The sequence below is a fragment of the Thunnus albacares genome, chromosome 8 (assembly GCF_914725855.1).
Source record: "Thunnus albacares chromosome 8, fThuAlb1.1, whole genome shotgun sequence".
NCBI lineage: Eukaryota > Metazoa > Chordata > Actinopteri > Scombriformes > Scombridae > Thunnus > Thunnus albacares.
In genome coordinates, this window is record NC_058113.1 from 30,265,840 (window position 1) to 30,280,052 (window position 14,213).

Consider the following 14,213-nt stretch of genomic DNA (forward strand, 5'->3'; position numbering starts at 1 on the left):
AGATGTTATAACTTCTCATCACTATTATATCTCACAATTGTAGTTTACAAGTTGTCAGGGACTGATGGTTCCAGCTGAGTGCGCTGTTTGTTGTAATCATTTCTTGTTGAAGGGAAATTAAATCTCTGCCCACTGCTAAAAGTTACCAGACCATCCACATTTGAACTCTTGAAAAAACTCTGCTGCCAGTTTTTGCTGACTTGAAATCAGTGCACATATCACAAAAAGCAAAACAAAACACTCTTCATGCCAAATGAAATCCTTCGTCGAAACAAAATACTTTCGACGATGGAGCCGCCTCCTTCCTCTGAGTTCAACACCCCTTGGGTCAAGTTCTTTAAGAATTAAGCGTACCTCTTCTTTCTTGATGTGTAATCCATTCTCCTTGCATGTGCTCCTTGCACAGCTAGCCACTTGTTTGTAACTGTTGGTGAATGAAATCAACCACACGATCCAAAGGGGTGTATCCCTTGCGCTGAAACAGACTACATGCCTTCAAAATTCGTTTTAAATGTCTTTCAGACACAACATAGCGATGACGACTTGCAAGCAAAGCAGCAATGTCCTTACAATGAAGTCCTAGTTCGAAATACAGCCGAATTAACTCCTGAACTGGCATTTTCACACAGACCTCAAACCAAATGCAGTGGATCTCCCACAAAACATGCGCACGCATCCAATGCTTTCTCGTGCGCACGAGAACATTTCGTGTGAGCACGAGATGTTTTCTTGTGTGCACGAAAAAGTAGTATCTTGTGAGCACTAGAAATTTTCTAGATTAAACATATCTAAAAAAAAATTTTCCCCATGTCCCTTTAGGGGCTCCGTATAATTTTAATAGTTCAGCATCACCGCCGATAGACAGCGAACAGGTCAGGTGCACTGACTCAGTACCATGTCTTTCTTACACAGGAATAACATCAACATAAAATAGACACGGCCCGACCCCTAGGTTGGGAACCACTGGACTAAACTAGCTAACTGTATACAGGGTTCAATGTTAATCTTTTTTTTAATTAATTTTTATTTGCTCCTATACAAATTGTTTTATTTATTAGCGGTTATTAAATAACAACAAAGACTAAAGTAAACTGTCATGTTTAATCTTTATTTAATTAAATGAAACAGAACAAACACACAGAGTCTCATAGATGTGAAGCAACAAACATTCTTGCATATCAGAAATGTTATGACCCATCTCCTATATTTCACTGAACACTAAATCTTTTGATCAGCCGGTTCTTTCATATAATGGAATAGACTCACTAACCTGATGGCAAATACATTTTTTAGACTCATTTCTTCCACTTCAAGCTTCCTGATTTCCATCTTTAGTGCTTCTCATTCTCAAGAGTATTTATAGCAGTGAAAAATTACATGCTGCACTGATTCCTCTAATTGACAGATCTCACATAATCCTGAGGGATGTTTGTTTCACGCATCACACTACTAGCCTACTCAATATTATATGTTGATATATAATATTCTCTGATATGTACAATCCTGTAAATCCTGTAAATTAATGGTTATGGTGTCAAGTGATTCTGCAATAATCTGCAGTGTCACTCTGGTTTCAACAGATACAGATGATCACATGTTTGACAGTAAAGAGGCATTTAAAACTTAAATACAAAGACATGATTTTTACAAGTCTTTCTAAACGAGCCTCTGCTGGAGATGATCCACATGGACCAAAATCCAGACTCAGACTCAGGTCCAGGAGGAGGGTGGAGGAGGTGGTTGAGTGAAGGAGTCTGTGTGTGTCTGCAGAGACTGTGTAGAAGGACAGAGCAGCAGCAGAGCAGTCCAGATACACTGATGATACTCTGTCAGATCCAAAGGAACACACAGGGATGATGGTGGACTTGACTTTGTGTCTGACAGTGGAGCTGTTCTCAGATCAGTTCAGACTGCGGCACTGAGAGTCATCTCCACTCCTTCTGATTCCTCTGTCAGTCACTGCTGGATGAAGCCCTCCTCTCCACTCTACCTCCCAGTAACATGGCTGAGTCAGAGCCTCTCACACAAGCTGCTGCTGCTGCTTCACCCTCTCTGGATCATCAGGATATAACTGATCCTCTCTCAACACGAACTCCTGGATATTCACTCTTACAGAGACCACCCCCATCTGATAAGAGAGGAAGAAACAACGGAGCTCATAAATCAGTGTTTAGTGAGACTCACTTCATCAGCTGTCAGTCAGTGATGCAGCACATCCAGTATAAAGACCAGTTTGTGTTTAATACAAAACTGCTGAAACCAGCACAGATTGACTCCAACTCTCCACTGACCTCAGAATCTTCAGTCTATAGTATGGACTCTCCTTCAGATTAGACAGCAGCTTCACTTCTGAAGACGACAGGTAGTTTCCCCACAGATCGAGCTCTCTCAGATGGGAGGGGTTGGACTTCAGAGCTGAGGCCAAAGAAGCACAGCTGATCTCTGACAAACTGCACAACCTCAATCTGAATAAAGAAGAAATCATGTAGCGTTAGAAGCAGATTATTCTGATTGAAATCATTCAATGTTTCATAATCTGTTCAGAGCTGAAGAGGGTTTAGAATGTACAAGTTAATAAAATGGAAACTCCAAACACCTGAACCCAACAGGATGCAGGTTAAACACTGTCAAATACAAACAGTGAAAAAGAGCTCTCATTAATATTAATGACAACTTGCTGCTACTTCAATAAAAGCACAGTGACTTAACAGTGAATTAGCCAGTGCAGCTTTTTCATGTTATATTAAATATGAAGACCAAAAAGATGCTCAGTATGGATCAGTATAAAGTCTATGTGGTCATAGATGTTTTAATGTTATCAACTGATTTAAACCAAAGATCTGAATGTTTGAAAGTATGTTTTTAAATTGTTAACTATGGTTTAAAATTAAATAATTACAGCCCCACTCCAGCCAGTGTTACTTCCTATTTAACAGTTAACATTGTTTCTCAAACAGAAAATGGGGGTGTGGTTAATAGTGAGACGTAATATGTTACCATGGCAACCAGATTGCCATTCTAGCACACTGGTGATGTTTAGCAATGGTAGTGATATTATAGCCTAACCTGTCCACTTAATACAGCATTAGCTATATAGCCTAGGTTACACGTCAGTAACAGAGATATGTGAAATCTATAGGTGAAATCAGACGATGACTTCTTTATTGATGGATCATGTAACATAACCAATGACATTTTGTTTTATTTTTTACTGAATGTCCATAAACTTTCCTCCTCAGGCCCGGTTCTACGTGGATGCAAAAGCATGCATTGCAACCTCAGTTCAATATTTTGCATCCTCAGTTGAAATTTGAATAATAAATGCCAAGTGCAGCGTGGAAGGTCTTAGGCGTACGGACTGTGTGGACAACAAATAACGTAGGAATCATCCACATTCATTTATATATCACTGCAGACTGATTTACTGACTTTCCTGCTTTAAACATATTAAACACTATTTTCTGTGCTGATTTTGGTTGGATTCATATTTTAAGCATTAATCCATTGTTGCAGCATGTCTGCATCCAGTAGCCTATTTAGTATGAAACACAGGCGCCTGATACTGTATCAGTAGCCTACATGATGCTCACAAAAACAAAGAATTTTATGAAGATGACATATGACTGCAGCGTTTTGCTATAGTCATACGTCATTATTTCCTTTTAGCAACAGCTTAACGATGAGTGCAAAATTAAATAATTTTTCATAAAATATTTGGTGAACATTGTGGCTATTCAACATGTTCAGGAAATGACTCATAAAAATGTGAAAAATCTCAAAAATGTCAAAATAAACTGGAGGGGAGCTTTAAATAGTATTTAAATATTTGAAAACAACATTTGAATGTCTAAATCTGAAGGGGGTTTTACCTCATAAAAATCATCCTTATGTCTGCAGTTTAGTGTCACCACAACTTTCACATCATATTAATCTCAGCACAGAAGTAAGAAATGGTGTTTGACCTCAGAGTCTCCAGTCTACAGTTTGGACTCCCCAGAAAATCACACAGCAGCTTCGTTCCTGAATCCTTCAGACTGAAGTTTTTACTCAGATCAAGCTCTCTCAGATGGGAGGGGTTGGACTTCAGAGCTGAGGCCAGAGAAGCACAGCTAATCTCTGACAAGCTGCATTTCATCATTCTGAATAAAGAAGAAATCATGTAGCGTTAGAAGCAGATTACATGGGTGGAAGAGCTCCATTTACAGACGAATTTCCGTTAAAAGTGAATTATTTGTTCTGTCATAGTCCGTTTATTTTTACCGCTAACACAAAAAAGATTTTACTCTGCCACTGCATTTCTGCTTTTCACTTTGTATAGGATTAAACGGCTAGAGAAAGAGATGTTCATTGTTCCAGACGTCAACGCTTGTTCCAGCTTCCTGCAGTTGTTTACACATCGACTTATACATCTTTTATCGAAAATAATCAAAGATATGGCAGTTTTATTTAATGTGCACTTATTTCTCTGTAGGGATGGGTACCAAAACCCAGTATTAAACTGGCCCCGGGGATAAATTATTAAAGACTGTAGTACTGATAAGCTCAGATGTTACCAGTTCTTTTATCAGTACTTTTTAACATTTTAGTCTAATTTATTCTCAAGCTGCAGCCTCTCCTCCACACACACACACACACAGAGAAAAGTCAGCGAACAGCAGAGCACATGTGAAGTGAAGATTACTCGAATTGACAACAACTACGCTCGTTACTCCGTAAGTGCAATAACACCTTAGAGTATTGGCTTTTTACTACCTATCAATACACCTGATCAACAGGCATAAACATGTACAAAAGTGATATTTTCAACTGCTCTGTCCACAGTCTCTCATCCACTGCTGCTATGTTTTACACAACCACAGCGCGCTAGCTTGGCTAATGGCTAATTGTTACCAACAAGCTAAAACTAAAGCTGTCTGTATGTAGTCTAACTGTTTAGCTTAGTTTGTCACCAATCTTCAAATTTGGCTCATTCTTGTAAACTCAGCTGCTGGCTGAGACAAAGCAGCCTCTTGTCACTATCAGTGGTACCTGCAGCAGTCAATCACATCAGCAGCAGAGGGAGGAGAAGGAGGACAGGAGGAAAGGCTGATAATGACTGATGTCTATGTTCTTCTTTCTTTCTAAACTTCACTCAGTATTTGGATGTCAATATTATTTTATTTTATTGACATTTTAGATTTGTTTCCAGAGATATTGAGTTTTTACAGTGACTTTATTGTTGTAAGCATTACTGTTGCTGCTCTAGAAACAATGTTTAGTCCTGTTCCAAATTTATTCTTTTTTAAAAAGAATTATTCATTAATAAAAAAGAACCTATAAAAGTATTGATAAAGAACCAAACTGATAAGGATTACCAGTAAGACTAGTGATTGTCAGTGTTCAGTCACATATGTTAATATGAAATTGACAAGATTTTTAACCTTTTTCTTTTACTGACTGATGTAGATTCTGGTTGCCTTTAAAAAGTTGATAATGATAATAAGTATAGATATTTATGTTATTTTTATTCTAAAATATAGTTGAACAGTTAAAATAAGTAGGCCTACAAGTTTTTTGTTCAGTAAGGAGAGAAATAGCATACTTTTTGAAGGTAAAATATTTTATTTTATACTTTTCATGCATAAATTGGTGCCTTTGACAGGGACAAAAATCATGGCCAGAATGCACCAAATTGCACCATTTAGAGAACATTTTTTAGGGGGGGGCATGCCTCCGGACCCCCCTAGGTGACTTCACACCTCGGCGTTCGTCGGTGGACACCAACAGAAAAAAGTTGAGTCAAATTTTTTTTTTTCTCACCAGCACCCATGTATAGGCCTACATCTTGCTTTAATTTTTAACAAATGTCCATAAATTTTCCTCCTCAGGCCCGGTTCTACGTGGATGCAAAACCATGCATTGCAACCTCGGTTCAATATTTTTAACCCTCATTTTAAATTTAATAATAAATGCTAAGTGCAGCGAAGTAGGTCTTAGGCACATGGACTGCGTGGACGTCTCCATGCCAGGGCTCGACATTAAGGCTTGTCTGATTTTTTAATAGGACAAGTAGAAGAAAATTTACTCGCCCTACTGGACAAGTTAAAAGTCTCAAAAAAACATGTCTTATGTGCAGTGTTTCCCCTACCATTTCCTGACCCCCCGCCCCTCCCAAAAGAAACAAATAAAGACAAATGTAACGTATACTAACATGATAGCAGGAGCGCTAAATGCACGTAAATGCCGTTTATCCACCTCTCAACTTCAGAAACAGTATTTATCCAAACTTCTATCACTTTACAGCGGCTAGCTCAGACTAGGTTCCTACCGCAGTTTGTTGCAGCTTCTAGGAGGGCTCGTTTTGTTTTCCGGTTGAACACTGTATCTCTGTATGAGGCACGGAGACGGCTGTTACTGTTAACATGAACCAACAAACCACCACCTGCTCCTGCTACGCAGGTGTTTAAAACAAACGAACCCTCCGTGCTGAAGCTAGCGGGCAGCCTAGAGCAGCTTTCATGGGACAGACGAATGAATCAGAGTTCAGAGGATCATATATGACATTAACTGATGTGCAGCATCAAATAATAATGTCAGATAAAATACAACAAAATAAGTAGCTAGAAAATCTCTTTTCTTTTTTAAAAGAAAAGCTTTTACATTTTCAGAGTGAGTGAAGAAATCAGGAGACATGAGACAGAAGTGAGGAAGAATTGCAAGATGTCACTTAATGGTGTTGAAAAAAAACAAGGAGAAAGTAAAGAACTGATTCAAAACAAAGAAGATGCAACTGATTCAAGATTTAAAGAAAAAGTTGAAGGAGTGAAGAGAAACACTCAGAGGCAGCTGCCTCTGTGTGTTTCTCTTCAGGCGTCAGGTGATGGAGAGACATGAACACATTCAAAGCAGGAGGCAGAAAAAACTGTTAATGTCTGACTTCCACCTGTATCTAGATGAATTATTGTTCTGTAAATATTTTTAAAGGCACAATCTGTTATCCAAACTAAAGGACATCCTAACAAACAAAAGTCAAAGCACAAGATTCAAACCTGCTACAAAAGGACTTACAGATCTTTTAACACAGATACTAACACTACACAACAACTCTGTTAACATGATGTTTTCTTCAGCTGTTAGAAGGTTGTTGACCTCGGTAACTGTTGTAAATACAGCACTAAAATTAACAGTTTCAGTTATTAGGAAACAAAATGCTGATTCATCATTCATCTGATTAATTTATAAATCAAACTGTTGTCTTGATTTGGATTTAAGTTCAAGCAAATTAATTCTCCATAAGTCAGTTTTGTTATTTTGTTATATTACAAACATTGATCTATATTAAGGACCACATAGAGGCTGTGAGAATCCAGATTTGTTTCTAAGATAGAGACTTATTGGTCCATCTATCCTTCCATAAGGCCTATGTTTATTTATGTGTTGTAAATAAATATTGATAATATTTGTTTAATATTCATTTACCTATTTTTTCTGCACTTGTTTCATTTCAGCTCAGTGCAGAGAAATACAGCGATACAGAGAACTGCCTTACTGCGCGCATCTATAACGACACTGTCGACACTGCATACCTGTATCTGTGACACGCCTGCTCTGTAACAAAAGTAGTACTTTCAGGGGGCCTACCAACCGCCCTGAAAAAATCCTAGTGGAAACAATATCAATCATCATAATTAAACGTCAAAAGGCTGATAAATGATTAATCTATAGAGCTCATATTGAAACAGACTTTACAAAGTGCTTCACAATTCAGGATTAAATGAAAAGATTATTAACAGGGAAGCAATGGCTTTAATAAAATTCATAAATTGAATCATTTATATGTTGACACTGTTTGGATGCTTTCAACTGTTTGTTCGTCTGAATTCTGCGTTCACAAACAAAATGAAAAAAGTAGATCAATTGGTGTGGTGGCCACATCACTGGTCTCATAGCTCTGAAACACTTGTGCCAATCACCGTTATCACATGATAACGACAGCTCAACAAACAAAAAGCTTTTCTTCAGGAAATGTCTGGATGGTTCAGAGCGTCACGACATGAACACACATCACCACAAATCTGCAGCCAAAGACAGATGGAGTGGTTTTTTCATCAGTTAATATAATAACAATAGAAATTTAAAAAATGGTTTGGTGAAGCCGTTTATATGATTATTGCCCATCATACCGATGCTATTTCAGCAATAATTGTAGCCTAATGTATCTTACCTTGTACACGGTCACATAGTTTAGTAATTAATGTTACACAACAGCGTTTGCATCGTAATGTATCTCATGGATAAAACATGAGATGTTACTTTTGCTAAAAAGAAAGTTGGAAAAGAGGCTGATGAGCCCCGCTAACTTGAAGTCTCCTTCATAAAAAGGCAGAATATTGAGTTATAACCAACCTGTCTGATTTGTGTAGAGGTGTGTGTGGTTATACTGTAGCAGCCTAGTGTCATCAGGAGATTTAATGAAGGTAAACACAGTGAACAGTCGTGTGTAACGGCACTGCACTCTGGTGCAGCACTTCTCAGAGGCTGCAGATTTATCAACATATCAGTCCTGCTGACTTCAGATGCTGCAGGGATTTAATGAAGTGGAGGAGGAGCTTTTCATACAGTATAAATAGCTGTGGACAATAGATACTGTACACATTCATTTATAGATCACTGTACACTGATTTACTGACTTTCTTGCTTAAATCATTTATTTTCTGTGCTGATATTGGTTGGAGAGTGTTTAATTGAAATAAATGATTTATATTTTATTAATCTGTTGTTGCAGCACGTCTGCATAACGTATCACAGCAGTGTTCTACTAAAGGGGATTTTACCTCATTAAAATCATCCTCATGTCTGTAGTTTAGTGTCACCACAACTTTAACATCATATTAATGGTAGAAATGGTGTCTGACCTCAGAGTCTCCAGTCTACAGTGTGGGCTCTCCAGAAAATCACACAGTAGCTTCATTTCTGAAACTTGTATTTTGTTGTTACTCAGATCCAGCTCTCTCAGATGGGAGGGGTCGGACTTCAGAGCTAAGGCGAGAGGAGCACAGCTGATCTCTGACAAACTGCAGTATTTCATTCTGAATAAAGAAGAAATCATGTAGTGTTAGAAGCAGATTATTCTGATTGAAATCATTCAGTGTTTCATAATCTGTTCAGAGCTGAAGAAGGTTTAGAATGTACAAGTTTATAAAATGGAAACTCCAAACACCTGAACCCAACAGGATGCAGGTTAAAAACTGTCAAATGCAAACAGTGAAAAAGAGCTCTCATTAATATCACATAGGCTTGGCTATGTTGCAAATTGGGCCTAGATAGGTGATATATATTAGGGATGTCAATGATTCATCGATTATGGGTTAATTGGCATTAATAATTCAACCGATTGAAAATACACTAACCGATAATGCAGAAGACAAGGGATGTGCAGTGTAACTGTCAGAAAATGTTCTGCAGATTTGCTGCAGTTCGCAGTTGCGCCACCAGGTGAAGCCTCTTACTCTTTTAGTGAAATTGAGTTACAGGTGTTTTTGGTGATTGCCTGTAAGGGCCGCACAAGCTGTAAAACGAACGCACCTCCCTGCGAAAAAAAAAGTTGCAGACTCGCAGCAAGCCTCGATCTGTGCACTGTGTTGTCTGGTTTGACTCTGAAGCATAAAGCTGTGAAAACTCCACGGAGTTGTTGTCTGGCGGCTGTGTGGTCATGCTAACGCTAAACTAACATGTTGAACAGAAGCAGCTGCTCGGTTAATGCAGGCTGAGAGCTGACTGTCAGACAGCAGGACTCTAATTACACATGCTTCCAACAAAATCAACACAAAATTGACTAACTGTCTAAGCGACACTCCCCTGATCTGAGTATAAATGTATTTTAGCGGTGGCAGGAAATGGACAGATAAAGTCAAAGCAACAGTATTGTTCCGTCCCCAGGACATCTGTCCAGCTGAGCAATTGTTTCCAGCAGCTGGACTAACGTTAGCTACAGTAAACACACGTCACTCCATCATGTAGATCAGGTCTGCAGATTATTTTATATAAAACCAGTCAGATGATGTCTGTTGTGGGGAGACTGTTGTAATCTGTTTTACATTTACATTGTTACATTATAATACCAACTGTGCCTATAAATTATATTCATTTATTTTAGTCTAAAATAACCCATACCTGTGTTTCTTATCTGGCTGTCTTACTAAACATTTAGTGATCTGCCTGTAGTTTGCTATTAACACAAACTCAACACTTCACTGCTTTACTTTAAAAGCCTTCCATTAAAGAGAGCTGATTATGTCCTTTCCTGCTTTACAGTGCCTTTGGGCAGTTTATCTTGGGTTAGTTAGGTTTGAACTGAGGTTAGAAGTGGTCTAAAAATTGTGGTAGACCAGCAGTCTAAGACAGACAGAATGTAACAGTATGTTACATGCTTTAGTAAGGTCTACTTACTAATGATTCAGAGCTTTCAACTGCAAGCTCCAAAAAATTAGTAAGTGGACCTTTGAGCTTAATTTTCTTCATAATATTTTATATAAGCAGTTAGCTGAAGAGAAAACTCAAACACACATAATCAAGGTGAGCAAAGCATTTCTACAAATAACCTTTTCACCACATATTGCACTATAATATGCACTGAGTCAACATGATATCTGGTAGCTTATAACAGCTGACCTGAGGTATATTTTGAGCAAAAACATGAGAAAATGAATTACACATTTGAAGCACATTCTTTCAGGTTTTGAATAGTTGCAGTTCTTTACAGTGACTTCAACGTTGGGGCAAAGATGTATGAATATCTTCTTGAAGTGGAAATTCTGACATGGAGGTTCTCAGGTTGTGACAGAAATACCATCTGTAGTTTCTGTTTATAAAACGCAGATTAAGATCCATCTTAGTTTGAAACAGTGTATAATAATACTTCTGCATCATGAATAGAAAATATTTTAGCAGAGCAGTTTACAACAGAAACAGTCTCTTACTTTGTGTCTGAGGGTCCAGGTTCATTCCTGAAGGTTGGAGGATGATCTCTGGACCAGTCATTCTTCATAGACAGACAGTCTGATGCTGGAGACTTTGCTCTCTGTCTGTGGTCTGTCTGACCTCTGTAACACACCAAGATGTTTTTATTCATATAATGTGACTCCTTGAAAGAAATTTTAATATACAAACAAAAATATACATCGCAAGCAGCGATGACTGGACCCTCACATCTCGCATGCATCAGAGGGAGCGACATCTGTGGTATCGCTTCTGGAGGTCGGTTGATACGGCTTTGAATTTTCTGGATTATAGGACACTGTGTGAATGGGTAAAATATTATTTCCCATGTGCAGTGTGTGGCGCTGGCTGACATATTGGAAATTGTGTGTACATTTATAAACCATGTGTCATTTAGGCTTCACTTCCTGTTGCCTGTAGACAGTACTACACAAGTGAAATATTAATGCAGAAATACATTTACCAGAGGGCAACTGTCATGGATATACATTTTCATGATTATTGGATATTGTATGTAGGATTTAAATAACACCTCCTGTGTCCACAATGTGGCGATACACCCACTAATTATACGTAATGTTGCTGTATATCATGTGTAGACCACACCATGGGTACATCCCAAGTCTCTTAAATTGCATCCACGTTTCCCTCACTTGCGTCCTTTCCTTGTGTCTCAGTCCCTCCCACTGTGGATGCATGGAGAGACGCAAGGAAACCAAGTGAGGAGAGAGGAAACAAGGAAATATGTTTTTAGACACATGGGACATTCTTTCGTCTGAAGCATCACATGAAGCGACGTCTGTTTCTGATGACGGCAGAAGCTGATCACAGCTGGATGAGCTGTCATTCGACTTTCACAGCTGTAGCAATTTTTCATGGAGTTTGTGTCTGCACACATGTGCACTGTGATAATACTAATAAAGGTGAACAGTTATCACTGCCAGAGCAGCTGTTTTCTCTCTGCAGCCTGTTAGCTGTTTAACAAACACCTGCACATGAATAACAACCTGTATTCAGTATTTATACTGTGTCCTGCCCAGAGGCACATGAACCATTTCTACTGGCAGAATGCGTTCATATTATTTATTAATTGTTTGAGTTTGTATTTATTGATATTCTGATTGTGAATTTATTATTTAATAAACCAGAATATGATTAGGGTGTCTTTTGAACAATGGAAATTGTTTATTTGGCTAAATATTTCAAGGAAAATTGAAATTATGTAACTCATATCAAACCTGAAGGTTAGGATTTTTCAGTGTTGCATGTGACTGAATGGATATGACGACAAATGAGCCCAATCACTATAAAACATGTAATTTCCCACCACTTCTGACACATGTGGAAAGTTTCATGAATTTTCAAGTACCTTGAGCCCAAGACCCCAGGAAAAGCAGCAGGCTTTGAAGCCAACCGACACAGCAGCTAAACCATGTAATTACAACTTCTAGGCTCATCATGTGATGCACATTGGCCCAAAAGGCATTTTTCCAGCACACAATCATGGGAAAAGGCTAAACGGGAATTAGCCATCTAAGCTGGCAGAAGTCTCTGCTGCTCATGCTCTATGGGCCTCAAAGATGTGGAAGATCTGAGTAATTTTATACCTGGAAGTTTTTGGCTTCATGCATGGACGTATAAAGAGAACTGGATACAGAGTAGGAGGCCAGGGCCCGTTCATTCCTATTAAAATTGTGGTGAATGAAGCCAAAAAAGTTTGACTTCTGGGTATAAAATTACTGCGCTATGGAGCCTGCTGGCAACGCCCAAGCCCTATCACTATAAAAGATATCATTTCTGCTCACTTCTGATGCATGTGCAAAGTTTTGTGAGTTTTCGAGCACCTTAAACCCCACCTCTCTCTCTCTCTTCTCACCACTCTGACCTAATAATCCCTACAAAAACAACAGGTTCCTCACACTTTCAGTGCCAAGGCCCTAATGAGTCATATAAATGAGTTAGTAGCAGCTCTCTTACTTTGTGTTTGAGGGTCCAGGTTTATTACTGAAGGTCGGAAAATGATCGTTGTGCTGGTCACTCTTCATAGACAGAACGTTGGATACTGGAGGCTCTGCTCTGTCCTCCTCTTCCTCCACACAAACACTCATCTTGTGGACTTCAGTAAACCAGTAAGGTAAACCAGTAACACTGACTGTGAGTTTAGAAAGCAAGATTCAAGAGAAATAAGTCTGTTGAAGAGTCACAGCAACGAGAGAGAAAACACCCAAACAAGTTAGTATCTGCCTGTTTTATTTCCTCTTTATATCCACAAAAGTTCATTCTAACTGTTCTCCCCTCTACAGTCCTCAGGGTGAAAACTGACTGAGACTTTCATGGTAAAATAATGTTTTATTAACACTTACCCTGCGTCAGATATCAGTTTTTATCCATCTGCTCTGCTCCGTTGAAGACTTTCAGTTCCAGTACTGCCACCTACAAGAAATCACGAGCCTATCAACGTGTGTGTGTGTGTGTGTGTGTGTGTGTGTGTGTGTGTGTGTGTGTGTGTGTGTGTCATAAACATAACATGTTTATGAGGATCTTTTTTGGCTTAAACAGGTTTTGGTCAAAATGTTTTAGAATGTAACTTTCCGTCATTACTATGTAATTTACCAGAACTTGCAGTGTTATGTAACTTTTTTCTTTTGAATTTCACCTTTATTTGTTAGTGTAGGACATGTCTTCACATTGAGTTGCTCAGTTCAGTGTCATCCTCAAGGTAACATCAGTAGTAAATATTAAATAAAATTTGTCTTATCAAAAGTGTGTTGTGAGGATAAGACTCCTCTTTTTTCCACAGCACTGTCAAGTCTTTTTTTCCTCCATTTTACTCGCGTAACTACATACAAATTTGTGTTTTCAGCTCTGAACACAGAGCTCAGAACACGGGTGATCTACGTTCAACACTGTACCTGAACGCCTCCTGTGTAGACCGGGAAACTGCTGAGTCTCTACCGCGGTTTGCCGTTATTTGTGGTCGCGCCAGCATCGCTGTCCTCTCCTCTGCTCTATTTGTCGGTGTTTGTGTTTAGCTTAGTTTCTAACGTGTATTAAAATGTGTGATATTCCTGTAAACTTAGCTACTGGCTGAAACAGCCCCTCCTCTCAACCAGCAGCAGAGGGAGGAGGACGACAGGATGAAGATAATGACATGTCTGTGTTCTTCATTCTTTCTAAACTTAACTCGAATTTTTAATGTCAGGAATATCATTTATTTTACTGACATTTTTTATTTC

General features: G+C 38.6%; 1 protein-coding gene across 1 annotated transcript; it reads right to left on the minus strand.

The window, feature by feature from the left end:
• Window positions 1-1,089: 1,089 nt before the first annotated feature.
• On the minus strand, window positions 1,090-13,495 carry LOC122987422 (NACHT, LRR and PYD domains-containing protein 12-like). The gene is made up of 7 exons (XM_044359309.1): window positions 13,341-13,495; window positions 12,955-13,166; window positions 10,959-11,081; window positions 8,895-9,068; window positions 3,963-4,139; window positions 2,292-2,465; window positions 1,090-2,128 (listed from the first exon to the last, which is right to left on the minus strand). Exons 2-7 carry the CDS (start codon window positions 13,083-13,085, stop codon window positions 2,110-2,112), a joined length of 798 nt encoding a protein of 265 aa, XP_044215244.1. The 5' UTR covers window positions 13,086-13,166; window positions 13,341-13,495; the 3' UTR covers window positions 1,090-2,109.
• Window positions 13,496-14,213: the final 718 nt, after the last annotated feature.

What these genes read in the sequence shown, in the direction of transcription:
- LOC122987422 (XM_044359309.1), bottom strand. Translation starts at nt 13,085, where the DNA reads ATGAGTGTTTGTGTGGAGGAAGAGGAGGACAGAGCAGAGCCTCCAGTA. An exon ending in CCTGGACCCTCAAACACAAA is followed by an intron (nt 11,082 to 12,954) that starts GTAAGAGAGCTG and finishes GGTGTGTTACAG; the next exon opens with AGGTCAGACAGACCACAGAC. An exon ending in TGTAGACTGGAGACTCTGAG is followed by an intron (nt 2,466 to 3,962) that starts GTCAAACACCAT and finishes TTCTTTATTCAG; the next exon opens with ATTGAGGTTGTGCAGTTTGT.